This window comes from Pongo abelii, chromosome 9 (genome assembly GCF_028885655.2).
Source record: "Pongo abelii isolate AG06213 chromosome 9, NHGRI_mPonAbe1-v2.0_pri, whole genome shotgun sequence".
Lineage (NCBI taxonomy): Eukaryota > Metazoa > Chordata > Mammalia > Primates > Hominidae > Pongo > Pongo abelii.
Genome location: NC_071994.2, coordinates 33,453,761 through 33,468,076, shown reverse-complemented (window position 1 = coordinate 33,468,076; position 14,316 = coordinate 33,453,761). Strand labels below are relative to the sequence as shown.

The 14,316-nt window shown below is 36.9% G+C and overlaps 1 protein-coding gene across 6 annotated transcripts in view; it reads right to left on the bottom strand.

The window, feature by feature from the left end:
• FBXO3 (F-box protein 3) overlaps nt 1–14,316 on the bottom strand; it is a 33,613-nt gene that overhangs the window by 18,434 nt on the left and 863 nt on the right. For all 6 annotated transcript variants that reach the window (XM_009246481.4, XM_024254685.3, XM_024254686.3 and 3 more), the window contains 2 exon segments: nt 11,340–11,429; nt 9,441–9,604 (listed from right to left, as the gene is read on the bottom strand). In XM_009246481.4, the coding sequence (XP_009244756.1) occupies nt 9,441–9,604; nt 11,340–11,429 (254 nt within the window).

The window sequence follows — 14,316 nt, the reverse complement described above, 5'->3', positions numbered from 1 at the left end:
CACAGGGCTAGAGGGCAAAACAAACAGAGTTCAGGGTCCACAAAGGAGAGAGGGACCTGGTAAAACCCAAGGTTTTTGGGCTAGGATCCTGACTGACATCCTAGGAAAAAGGATGAACTGAAAATAAGACTAGTCCTCACAAAGACGCCCAGCTTTCAATCATATCAATCCCTGATTGCGTTACAGTGATCTGCCCATTGACTAGCTGCTAGCCAAAAGCAAAAGTAATCTCTAGAAGAAAATAACATTACCCCAAAATTCAAATTATGTCTAGCAATAAATTAAAAACTACTAGGCCTATACAAAGACAAGATCTGACTAAAGAAAGAGGAAAAAATAGAAAATAGAACCAAATCCATAATACATTGTTATTGGAGTTAGTAAACATGGACTTAAAAATAACCACAACTGATATATTCAATGAATTAAATGAAAAGATGGAGCATTTCAGCAGAGAACTAGAAACTATAAAAATGAATCAAATGGAAATCTTAGAGCTGAAAAATGCAAAAACTAAAATAAGAATACACTGAAAGGGTTTAACAGCAAATCATAGTTTTAAAGCTAAAGAGGGAATTATAAACTGGAAGCCAGGTCAGAAGACAAAAAAGGATGGAAAAACACAAAAAGAGCCTAAGACACATATGGGAGGACATGGCAGAAAGGTCTATGATACATGCACTAGAATCCCAGAGGGAGAGGAAAAGCAGAATGAGGTAGAAGCAGTATTTGGAGATAACAGCAGAGAATTTTCCAAAATTGATGAAAATGCCAAACGATAATTCAGAAGCACCATAAACCCTATGGAGAAAAATTACAAAGAAAAGTTATCTAGATACATCTTGGAAAACTGCTAAAATCGAAGACAAAGATAAATTTTAAAAGCAGTGTGGTGGGTGCAGTGAGGGTATAATTACCTTCAAAAGAGAAACAATAAGACTGACAGCTAAATTCTCTACAGAAACAATAGAAGTTAGCTGGACTCAGTGGCTCATGCATGTAATCCCAGCACTTTGGGAGGCTGAGGTGGGAGGGTGGCTTGAGGCCAGGAGTTCAAGACCAGCCTGGGCAACATAGTAAGACCCCATCTATAAAAAAAAAAAACTTAAAAATTAGCTAGGGATGGTGTCGCACCTGTAGTCCCAGCTACTCGGGAGACTGAGCAGGAAGGATTGTTTGAGCCCAGGAGTTGGAGGCTGCAATGGGCTATGATTGTGCCACTGCACTCCAGCCTGGGCAACAAAGCAAGACCCTGTCTTTAAAAAGAAAAGAAACAATAGAAGTCAGAAGAATGATATCTTCAAACTGATGAAGAAAAATCACTGCTGACCAAAACCCTACAACCAGTGAATATATCTTCCACAATGAAGATGAAATAAATACATTTTTAGATAAACGAAAGAAAAATTCAGCAGCAGCAGTTAGAAGAAATACCAAAAGGAATTCCTCAGGTGGAAGGAAAGTGATCCCAGATGGAAGTATGAAGACACAGGAAGGAATAAAGGACAACCAGAAAAGATAAATATGAAGGTAAGTCTAAAAGAATATTGAATATGTAAAATAAGAATGTTTTCAGGGAAATTAAATATGTTAAAAAACAAAATCACAAAAACAATAAATCAAAAGGCAGGCGGGAGGTGATTGGAGTTAAAGCATTCTAAAGTTCTTTCATTGTCCAGGAAGTGGAAAAAGTACTGATTTACATTAGACTTTAAAAAGTCAAAGATGCAATGTTTTAATCTCTAATATAATCACTAAAAAAAGAAAGGAGAAGGGAATGGAATAAAACATAATTAAGAAGATTACAAAAATGGAACGGTGAACAGGTAGGACAAATAGAAAAACAGAAACATGGTATTCCTCAACTCAAACACATCAGTAAATCTATTAAATATGAATAGACTAAATAATCTAATGAAAAGACAAACTGACAGATCAGATAAAAAACAAAAAATTATATACGAGACACATCTTAAAGTAAATACAGAAAACAAAGCTAGAGTAGCTCTACTAAAATCACATGAAATGAGACTTTAAGGCAAACAACTTTATTAGCGCTAATGGAGGCCTTTTCGTAATAACAAAAAGGTTAAATTCACTACACAGATGTTACAATTCTAATTTTATGTACCTAATAAGAGCTTTAAAATATATTTTTAAATGACAACTAAAATGGGGAAACGATTATCTACAATCACAGTGGCTGTAGTTTTCTCCTGCTGTAATATTAGCAGCTTAAAGCACTTATTATTTCACAGTTTCTGTAGGTCAGGAGTAGATATGACTCAACTGGATCCTCTGCTCAGGCCCCGCAAGGCTGAAAGTATGGCATCAACTGGGGCTGCTATCTCATCTTATGCATCGTATGCTTAGGAGCCTCTTCCAAGCTCACTGGTTGTTGGCAGAATTCAATTCCTTAGGACTGAGGCCCTCAGCTCCTGGAGGCCACCCACCATTCTCTACCATGTGGCCCTCTCCATAATATGCCAGTTTGCTTATTCAAAGTCAACAGGAGAGGCACATTGAATCTGACTTCTGGAAGGGCCCAGTCCCTTTTAAAGGCTCATCTGATTAAGTGGGGCCCAGTCAGGATAATTTGCTTTTTGATTAATAATTAACTCAAATTCAACTAATCTGGGACCTTAATTACATAGGCAAAATCCCTTCACCTTTTTCATATAATATGCTCTAATGGAAGAAAATCAGTTATTTTCACAGTACCACCTACACTCAAGGAGAGATCATTATACCAGGCATGTACACCAGTGGGTGGGAATTTTGGGACTATCTCAGAATTCTGCCTACCACAGCAATAGATTTTATCATACTTCTCTCAATAACTAACAGAACAGGCAGACAAAATAAACAATTCAGTAAGAGTGTAGAAGATTTGAACAAGATTAACAAATTTTACCTAATTATATATACAGTATTGAACTCCATAACTGCAGAAAATACATTGTTTTTAAGTATACACAAAACATTGACCAAAATAGATCATATACCGGACCACAGAATAAGTCCTAACAAATTTTAAATGACTGAACTCACATAAAGTATATCCTGTGATCACAGTGGAATTAAAATATAAATTATATTTAAAAGATTACTTTAAAAGTCCAAAATATTTAGAAATTAAGTAATACACTTCTGTATCATTCATGGGTTAAAGAAGAAATCAAAGAAATCAGAAAATACTTTGAACTGCATGGTAATAAAAACACAGTGTATTAAAACTTATGGGACAAACTAATGTGCTTAGTGGGAAATTTAGAGCTCTAAATTCATTTAAAAAAATAAGAAAGCCTGAAAATCTATGATCCAAGCAATGATCCCAAGTCAGGAAAAAAAAAAAAAAATCACAGTAAATTCAAAGAGAAGACATCAAAGAAATTAATGAAATAAAAAACAAACATACAGTAAAGGATTGGCAAAGGCAAAAGCCAGCTCTTTGAAAAGATTAATAAAATTAATTCACCCCATCTAGCAAGATTGATGAAGAAAAACAGCAAAAGTATAAATAATTAATATTAGAAATGGAAAAGGTGGTATCACCACAGATCCAACAAGCACTAAAAAGATAAGAGGATATTATGAAAAACTTTATGTCAATAGATTTGAAAATAGATGAAGTGGACAATTTCCTAGAAAACAACTTATCAAAATTGACATAAGAATAAATAGAAAATCAAAATAGTCCTATATCTAATAAAGGAATTGAATCCATAATTTAAAACTTTCCTACAATGAAAACTCCAGAATTGAATGGCTTCACTGGTGCATTCTACTAATCATTTAAGCAAAAAATAAGACCAAGCTTACATAAACTCTTCCAGGGAACAGAAAAAGAGGCAACACTTCCCGACTCGTTTTATAAGGCCAGCATCATCTTGATACCAACACCTGACAAGAACATTGCAAGAAAGGAAAATTACAGGCCAAACTCTCATGAACATAGATGTAAAAATCCCAATAAAATACTAGCAGATTATATCCAGTACATATAAAAAAGATAATATATTACAATCAAAGTAGGATTATTCCAGAAATACAAAGTTGGTTTAGCATTCAGAAAAGCAATTAATGCATTTCACTGCATTAACAGAGTAAGGAGAAAAATCATGAGAATCATAATGCAGACAAGGCATTTGATAGAAATTCAATTATCCATTTAAAAAACAAAAACAAAAACCCTCTTCCCAAACTAGGATCAGAGGGACTATCTTCAATCTGATAAAGAATATCTACAAAAAAAAAAAAAACCTGACAGCAAACATCTTATTTAAAGGTGAAATGCTTAAAGCTTTCCCTCTGCAATCAGAAAGATAAGGATGCCCGCTATCCCATCATTACTCCTCTCCAACACTGTACTGAAGGCCCTCACCAGTGCAGTAAGGCAAGAAAAAGAAATACATGATATATGAGGCTTGGAAAGATAGAAATACAACTGTCATTATTCTACATCCTTAGGGAAATGCAAATTAAAACCACCACTACACACCTGCCAAAAAGGCTAAAATAAAAAGAACGACAACATTAAAGTGCTGGTAAGAATGTAAACTGGTAGAACTACTTTCAAAAATAAACACCATCTTTTGAAGTTTAACATAAGCAACTCTATAACCCAGCAAACTCAATGCCAGATATTTACCCAGTAGAAATATACTCATATAGACATCAACAATGTATATAAAAATTTACAGCATTATTTGTAATAGCCAGAAATAGAAATAACCCAAATATCCATTAACAGTAGAAGGAATAGCTTACTCAGATAATGGAGTACTATACTGCAGCCAAAATGAACAAACTCTGTTACACTCAAAAAGATTGAATCTCACAAACAAAGTAGAAATAATCCATACAAAATACTTAATCATACAACTTACATAAAGTTCAAAAAAGAAAACTACTCAATAGCATTAACAATCAGAATAGTGGTTGCCTCTGTGAAAGAGGGAAGGACTATGAGGAGGGCTTCTAGGTACAGATAATATTCTACTTCTTGATCTGGAGGGTGTTACAATGGACATGTTTACCTTGTGATAATTCAATGAGTTGTGCACTTACAATTTGTGCCTATTTCTGTATGCTACTTAAAACCATTAGTGAGAGCATGTACCCCTGGATATAATGTGATGAGAAGGGCACTTCACGTCTGCAGTTATCTTTGTAAAAAAAAACATAACTCCAGCTCCAGTCTAATCATCAGTAAAATATCAAGACGAAGCTGATTTGAGGAACTGCAATTACTTTTGCACTAACCTAATACAAAATACCTGACAAGTACTCTCTCAAAACTGTCAAGGTGCTGGGTGCGGTGGCTCCCATCTGTAATCTCAGCACTTTGGGAGGCCTACATGGGCAGATCACTTGTGGTCAAGAGTTCAAGACCAGCCTGGCCAACATGGTGAAACCCTGTCTCTACTAAAAATACAAAAATTAGCCAGGTGTGGTGGTTCGTGACTGTAGTCCCAGCTACTTGGGAGACGGAGGCAGGAGAATCGCTGGAACCTGGGAGGCAGAGGTTGCAGTGAGCCAAGATCATGCCACTGTACTCCATCCTGAGTGACCATCTCAAAACAAAAACAAAAACAAACAAACAAACAAAAAATTGTCAAGGTCATAAAAGACAAAGAAACTGCCACAGATCAGAGTACACCAAGAAGACATGACAACTAAATGCAGTGTGGTATTCTGGACTGGATCCTGGAACAGAAAAAGGACAATAATGGAAAATCGGGGGAAATTCAAGTGAAGTCTGGAGTTTAGTTAATAGTAATGTGCCAATGAAGATGTTTTAGTTTTCATAAATGTCCCACAGTGGGATATATAAGGGTAAAGGGTGAGGGGTGTATAGAACTCTCTGAACTCTCTTTGCAATTTTTCTGTAAATCTCAAAGTACTCCAAAATAAAAAGTTCATTTTAAAAAAAGAGAAATTTTAGTATAAAAGAAACAAAGCTGAATGGCAACCTGAACTACTGGATGAGGAAAGAAACTAATATTTGTATGGTATGTGCCTCATGTTAGACACTTAACATGTAACATTAAGAAACTAAGAATTTCTTGAAGAAGAGAAAGAGACAAAAATAGACATGGCAAAAAGAAAACTAAAAGGAAATGTATGTTTACAATACAGTAAAATCAAGGTTGAAAGAGGTATCCAACTATAATAGAATTTGGGAGGCAGAAAGACCAGAATTAATCTTTGCTCTACTACTTTGACGTAGTTTGTATAAGTGTCCCCTCCCAAATCTAATGTTGAACTGTAATCCCCAATATTGGAGGGGGGCCTGGTGGGAGGTGATTGGATCATGGGGTGGATTTTTTCTCATGAATGGTTTAGCATCCTTCCCTTGGTGCTGTCCTCAAGATAGTGAGTGACTTCTCATGAGATCTGGCTATTTAAAAGTGTGCCGTACCTCCCCCTCTTCCTATTGATCTTGCTTTTGCCATGTGACACGCCTGCTCATACTTTGCTTTCCCCATGAGTAAAAGCTCCCTGAGGCCTCCCCAGAAGCAGATGCCACCATGCTTCTTGTATAGCCTGCAGAATCGTGAACCGATTAAACCTCTTGTCTTATAAATTACCCAGATTCAGACATTTCTTTATAGCAATGCAAGAATGGACTGATACACACTGACTGCATGATTTCTAGCAAGCTATTTCACCTCTTTAATCCTGTTTCTTCATCCTCAAGAGGGGGATAATACCACCTACCTTAGAGAATTACAGTGAGGATTAATAAAGTGCTTTACTCATACTCAGTAAATATTTATTTACTTTCTTTCTCCTTAACCTACTCATAGAAGGAAACAGTGAAAAAGTTACCAGGAGCCAAGAAGCCTAGATTAGAGTTGTATCTTGGTCACTAGTTTGATAACCTTGCATGAGTCACTTAAACTCTCTGGGTATGTTTCTTCAACTTACTAGCATAAATCAGGATGGGCATATTATAGTCCATGCTCCAAATCCTGGCCTGCTGCCTCCTTGTATGAATAAAGTTTTATTGGAATACAGCAACACTCATTTATTTATGCATCATCTTTGGCCGCTTTTCCACAACAACAGCTGAGTTGAAGAGTTGTGACAGAGACCATGTGTCCCACAAAGCCTAAAATTTTACTGTCTGGTCCTTTAAAGAGAAAGTCTGCCAACCCCTCGTCTAAACAGTCTCTAAGGTGCCTTCCAACTCTAAAATTCTAAGCCAAAACTTAAGGTAAATATGAGATTTGAAAATATGTGACAATATATCTTAATTTCAAGATGCTCCATAAAAATTTCCCCAAGTCCAATGCCTATCTGCTTTGATTTTCCTTTTTATCTGCAACCTCTATAACCTTGCAATTGAATCAGAGACTGTGGCAGCCGAGGTGAGCAGCTAGGTTCCTGACTTGGTTTTAAAATTCATAAGCCTAGGGTTCCAAGAACCCCCAGCACTGCAGACATCAAAGAGCCTTTATCCTATTCCAACTCATGGCAAAGCCCCAGAGAACTGGCACTGTGGAGTAAAACAGAAGCTGTCAAGGAATTATCTGACAACCTCACTTCCAACTGCTAGGTAGTACAGGGAGCCTGGAAATACCAAAATTCATGCACCAAAAAAAAAAAAAAAAAAAAATGGAAAAAGGAAAAGAAAAACAAGCAGCAGCAGCAGCTGTTACATATCCTTAGTTTTATCTTCTTGATAGCTCTGAGCCTAAGAGCAGAACCATATACCATACCATATTCCAAATGTCCTAATATTTAAACTAGCTCTTCTAGTCCAATATACATTCTAAGACATTCCAAACATAATAGGATAGGTCCTGTCTCCCTTCAGCCAATGTTAAGACCATAGCTCTGGAGTCTGCTCTATATCCAAATCCTGGTTTTGCCTTTTCCTTTGTGATGGTTAAACAACTCAGTTTTTGTTTTGTTTTGTTTTGTTTTGTTGAGATAGAGTCTTGCTCTGTCGCCCAGGCTGGAGTGCAGTGGTGCGATCTTGGCTCACTGCAAGCTCCGCTTCCCGGGTTCACGCCATTCTCCTGCCTCAGCCTCCTGAGTAGCTGGGACTACAGGCGCATGCCACCATGCCTGGCTAATTTTTTGTATTTTTAGTAGAGACGAGGTTTCACTGTGTTAGCCAGGATGGTCTCGATCTCCTGACCTCGTGATCCACCCGCCTCGGCCTCCCAAAGTGTTGGGATTACAGGCGTGAGCCACCGCGCCTGGCCACAACTTACTTAGTTTTTCAAGCCTTGGGTAATCCACCTATAAAATGAGAATAGTAATTATTTATCCCATAGGACTTTTGCAATTAAATGGAGTAATACTCAAGAAATACTTAGCCAGTGCCTAGCTTTCTGTTTAATTAATAATAGCTACTGTAAGCCATTACCTTATCATCACCAAATATCTATTTTCAGATTTATTTTCCTCTTGAAATATTCAACCCTACATACCAAGTAAATAGTATTATTCGTTTCTTCTAAGAAAAGAAGCTATTCAGAATATTAATCAAGGGTACTTTCCTTCAAAGCTCTACTCTTTCTGCCAAATCATTCTTTCTTCTACCTTCTAGCAATTCAGTTTCAAGCACCTCGTCATGCAACTGTGATTTGTATGAAAGTAATATTTGCATGGGAAATTAGAAAGGAAACACAAAATGCAAAAGGAATACTGTTTCAAAAGAGTCTTTAGTTCTAAAGGGAAGAAAATATTTGAGAAGAACTGATTCCAATTTTAGCTCAGCAAAACCGAACATCTATACAATGCCTTTCAGTGTAGAAATCTGAAAAAAACTTGGAGGGTGGCAATCTATCTACGATCTGTCTATTTTCATGATCATTAATTCAATCAAATTAATGGAAATAGCTTAATATTTCTTGCCAAAATTGGACAATAATGGTGTAATAGAAAGAGCATATTCTGGAGTCGAACAGACCTCAGTTCAAATCTTAGTTCTACTATTTTGCAAACGTCAAAATAAGGATAAAAGTTTTCCTTACTCTACTAGGCTGCTCTTACACAGGTAAAGACCAAGGGTCTTTCTGAATATTAGACTATCAAACAAACATTTACTTGTACTGAAAATAGGAAACAGTGTTGGTACAGTAGGCAAAATTTCACAATTAAAAAAAAAATCTTTTAAAAGAAATCACCATAGTTACTCTCACACAATCTTAGCATTACTACTTTCTTAATAGAAAACAAATATAAGGATAAAAGTTCAGCTTTCCCTTCTGATAAATAACCACGTGGGTCCCAAGACTGAGAAAAAACAGGGTAAGCACTAGAGTGAAGGTCCTACTTCCATGGCCAAATATGAACAGTAAATCACAGACAAGGTTGGGTTAACACAGTTGCGTAGATGACAGAGATTCAAAGTTATTTAAACTAACCTATTTATACTAACAGTAATGAAAATGGGGAAAGGGACCCTGCATTCCCAGTACCTTTCAGAGATAAAACCATCCGAGGACACCTGGGCTCCAAATATTTCTTGAGATCATCCCAGGCCTTTTTAATAGCAGCATAATGGTCAATGTATCTTCCTACATCAGAGTAAGTATCTATGAAGAGAGATTTCCAACACTGATTCTTCTGTGTTTTCTCTTCCCTAAATAGATGAAAAACATGAGATTTAAAATCTTTTAAAATAATATTAGCATTTATTTTAGATACCTACAACATATAGGAACTTGTACTTTTCCCTTCCTTTTCATTATATTTTAGCCACAAATGAAGATCAGATAGCAAAAAGTGATATACACATAAAAAAATTTTAACAAAAGTTACTACTGGCATGGTGGAATTGTTAGGCACTCATTTTCTCCTTTTCTTTCTACTTATTTTTTTCAGTTTTCTAATCTTTAATAAAATATGAATAGTAATAACATATAAATTTCAACTTACTCTTAAAAATATACCAATTATAAACTTGTAAAGGCATCATGTATTGTTTTAGAGAATACTTAGAATCTTGTGATATAATAATATTAATCTAACACATATCTACATTGAATTAGTTGAGAATCATAGAACGTGAAAGTAATTACATGATTCAACATTCCTATTTGGTAAAATTCCCCAAGCATTTATTGAGTGTCCACTTAGCCACTGAGAATATAAAAAAATAAGGCACATTTTTTGCCTTCAAAAAAGGTAAGAGTCTAACCAGTGAGAAAGAATGAAGTATAAAATTAAGAATCAGAAGTGATAGAGGGTAAGGCAGCCACAGAGGGCCTTAAGGTAACATGCTAACGAGCTTAGTAAGAAAGGCTTGGTAAGCCTTTGTGATGAATGTAGAAGGAGGGAGAGAAGTGGGGAGAGAGAGAGAGAGACACGCCTAGGATGACTCCTAATTCTGATTTGGATGCCTGAGTGGATGATGCTGCTATGAAGACTGGGAATGCTGAAGGACAGCTTTAGGAATAGGGAAAAGAACAATTCAGGGTGGGTTTTTTTTTGTTTTGTTTTGTTTTTTTTGCGGGGGTAGGAGAGGGAAGGGGAGCATCTTTTTATTAATCTAAATAATATACACATAGATTATTAAAACTAAAAAGTACCAAAGAACTTACGATGAAAAACTATTCTCCTGTTTTAAGTCCAACTCCTCAAAGGAAATCTTAGGTATTTCTAGAAGTTACCTCTATAGTTCTAAATGTTTATGCCTCTAGTTCTTGATTTATCAACTTCACATGCATCTACTGATACCCCAAAGAGAAACACAGGAAGATCTAGCAATACTTAAAATTCCCCTTACCCTGTTCTTTTTCCTCCCAATGTTTGATAGCTCTGTTATTAATTTTCACTTCTGTCTAAAGCTTGCAGCTTTAAATAATATGCTTAAACTTCTGCTTCTTACTTCACCAACTTTAGTCACTACCTGACTCCACTTAATCTAAGAAAAGATATTGGCATTCCTACTCATTTCTTCCACCTTTCTCAACTCCCACTTTCTGTCATCTGTACTTTGATTCTGTCAAATTTGTTAACATTTACTGATCCAGTTAATAAGTGTGGGACAGCCAATAGAAAGGTCCAGCAGACAGTTGTGCAAACAATTCTAGAGCTCAGTGGGGAAGTCAGGGAGGGAGATTCAGGTTTGGGAGTTGGGAGCATGCAGATAGTCACTATAAACGGCAACAATGCATGCAGTAGAGTTCAGCGAGGGAGAGCAGCAGTGGGCTAAGGACAGAACCTTGGCAAATACCAACATTTACTAGCAGGCATGAGAAGAGCCACCAAAGGAGATAAAGAGACAAGGGTTAGAGAGGAGAATCAGGACAAACTAGTGTTATGGAAGAAGCCAAGGGCCAGTTTTCAGAAGTACATATTCCTCGAATACTCACTCAGATATCAGCCAGTATTTTTTGCAATGTCTTCTCCACAGCGGATCATGACTTGATAGCTGGCTAAGTCTTCGACTGACATAACAACAGCTGGCAGTAACCAGATTCACCGATAGTATTAAAAAAAGTAAGAAAACAATTTAAAAATAAAGATTAAAATACTCATTGTTAAGTTTTGTTTTATGCCTTTTGTTTCTCTTATTTTTCACTTATTACCTTTATAATTACAAAACTATTTTCTAAAACCTGTTTAACATGCTAAGTAGTACAATTGCCTTGTTAGTAGTGAAACTGAGTTCACAAATAAACCCTGAAACATCTACAATTGTAATTTTTCACAAAAATATCTACAAACCATATATGCCATTGGAGTTAATCTCAAATCAAGGAGTTGTCCTATGCTTATTATCAGGACAATACTCATTTCTACATATAGGAAGAAAGTTATTTAGTCATAAACAAAGGGACTTGGGGTTTTTTCCCAAGATCTGTAAGATGTATGCTACTAAATACACAGACTTTTTATTTTTGTTTTTTAAAATTTTTTATTTAAAGGAAAAAAGTATTGCCAGAAAAACCACGTTTTCATTAAAGCAACTACTGGAAAGTCCACCTATAGAGGGTGCCTGAATCATAACAGTTCTGATTCAATAGTCATGGCTACACAAGTTATCAGCTGCCCCAAAACATCGAATGTTAGAAGCAAATAACTTTCTTACTATATAAAGATTTCTAACACAACAGTGTTGCAATCCTGTAAATTCTACTCTACATAATTAATTTGTAAAAAGAATGAACCTAAGATTAGGACTCTATCCTTTCCAGAGAGAAATTACAAGTTATATTAATAGAAAGTAGGTATTCAAAGATCTCACTTGGGCAACAGCTAATCAACAGAATCTTAAATCACATCAGGTTTGTCAAGGCCATAACTAAGGTGTGTTAAAAACCAATCTATAGTAAACAAAATTGCCTTTGTTTGATTTTCGGATTTTACAGAAACATCATCCTCATCCTTTTCTGCCAAGCTCAGGAGATGCCCAAATTAACTTTTGTAAACATAGGAATCCCTCCAGTTTTGTGCATTCAGTTTCCATACCCTCTTCTTGATTCCTGTCCCTCCACTGCCCTAGGAGCTAAACAACATAAAAGAATCCGGAATATGCATGAAAGGTGAATTCAATGCACATTGAGAGTGAAAACTACTGTTCTAGAGATTCTGATCCAGTTGGTTTGGACTGAGATCTGTACCTCAGGCATCTGTATGTTTAGAAAGTGCCACAGGCCATTCTGATGCACAGGTCATTCTGATGCACAGTGTGGCATTTATTCACTCCATTTCAGAATAAATCACTCTGAAATGGAGAGGGTATCAGATCATCTCAATTCAAACTATGCAACTGATGCTACATGATTCCAGTGTACTAATCCAATCCAACCCAATCCAGTTCAGCAAATACATACCAAAAACTTCAGAACTTATCACTAGACTAGACCCTTGACAAAATTGGGCTGTATGGTGCAGGAAAAAAGCTGCAATACACTGGATACTTTTCTGTAGATAAAATTCAAATGGTATTCAACTCAATTTATTTCCACAGACATTTACAGAGGGATCATGTCACTTCTGTTTAAAATTGTGATTACTACCTAAACCATTTAAAGTAAAATCTTACCTCCTCACCTTGGTTCCCAAGGTCCTGCATGATCTCACCACCCTCATCTCATCACTGTCTGTGAGTCACTCCCTACCTCCAGCAACGCCAGCCTTCTGTATCTTCCACCAGGCCATGCTGTTGAAGAGTACCCTTCAGCAGTCCTGTCAACCTCTGAACATACTTTTTCTCTCTGCCAGAACTGCATATGCCCTGCTTCATATATGGCAGCTCCTTCCGATTTGATCACCTCTCACTTCCTATTCCTTAACAGAGCAATCTATTTCCTTCACTGCACTTAGTACCTCTTGCAATTATGCGCTTGCCCACTGGACTGTAAGCTCCATAAGAGTTGCCTTATCTGCGTTGTTCACTACTGTACCCTCAACACTTAACAGACTGGCACATAGTAAGCCCTCGGGAAAAAAAAAATCTTTGAATAAGAAGATAAGCAAGGCAGTCCTTACAGTCAAGAAGCACTCCATCTACCTGACATGGCAAATCAATTCTGCTGGAAGAAGGTAGAGAGGGCATCTTCTCCACCTTGCCAAGTTGAGAAGAGGTAGGCAAGGCATTCCAGGCAAGGTCGAGAGCTTGAGCCCCGGGGAAAAAAAAAAAAAGAAAGTGCAAGTGTGTTGTATGCTGGCAGAGGTCTGATTTGGCTAGAATGGATGGTGCAAATGTGATAGTGGAGGAGAAATAAGTCCTGGAGGACCTTAGACATACAAGCCAGATGATAAGAGCTTTCAATGCCCCAGAAGTTTAGGTTATAGTCTATAAACATAGAGGTGTCACAGGTTTTAAGGAGAATGACAACCAGATGTGTCTTGGAAAGATCACCCTGGCAGCAATCAAAAGTTGGAGACTGTTAGTTAAATTTTAAGTATTTTCTAGAAAAATAAAATTGCTAGCAGGTACAGGTAGCGACCAGTACAGGTAGTGACCAAAAACTTGAGGTATCTCTCTATCACCACTTAGCTAGGCCAACAACTATCTGTAACTCCAAGAAATCTGTATTTATAAAAGGACCTCTAATAACACAGGGCACAATCATCAAATAGCCAGAATCTAATGGTTAATCCAAAACACAAAACAAATCTCGCCCATGTATCCTAAGAGGGCGACTTTGCATCCTCTGCAAATATATACGGTAGCACAGGAAACTCACAGCCATGCCACCCCCTGTCAAGGGTGTAAACAATCCTGACAGCTGGGGGGCGGGCTGGCAGCGCCATTTCTTCCACCAGCCCAGACAGTCCCAAGTTCTGAAGAAACTGGGCATTGAACCACCCTTATCAGCAACCGGTGTTTATTTCTGGAAC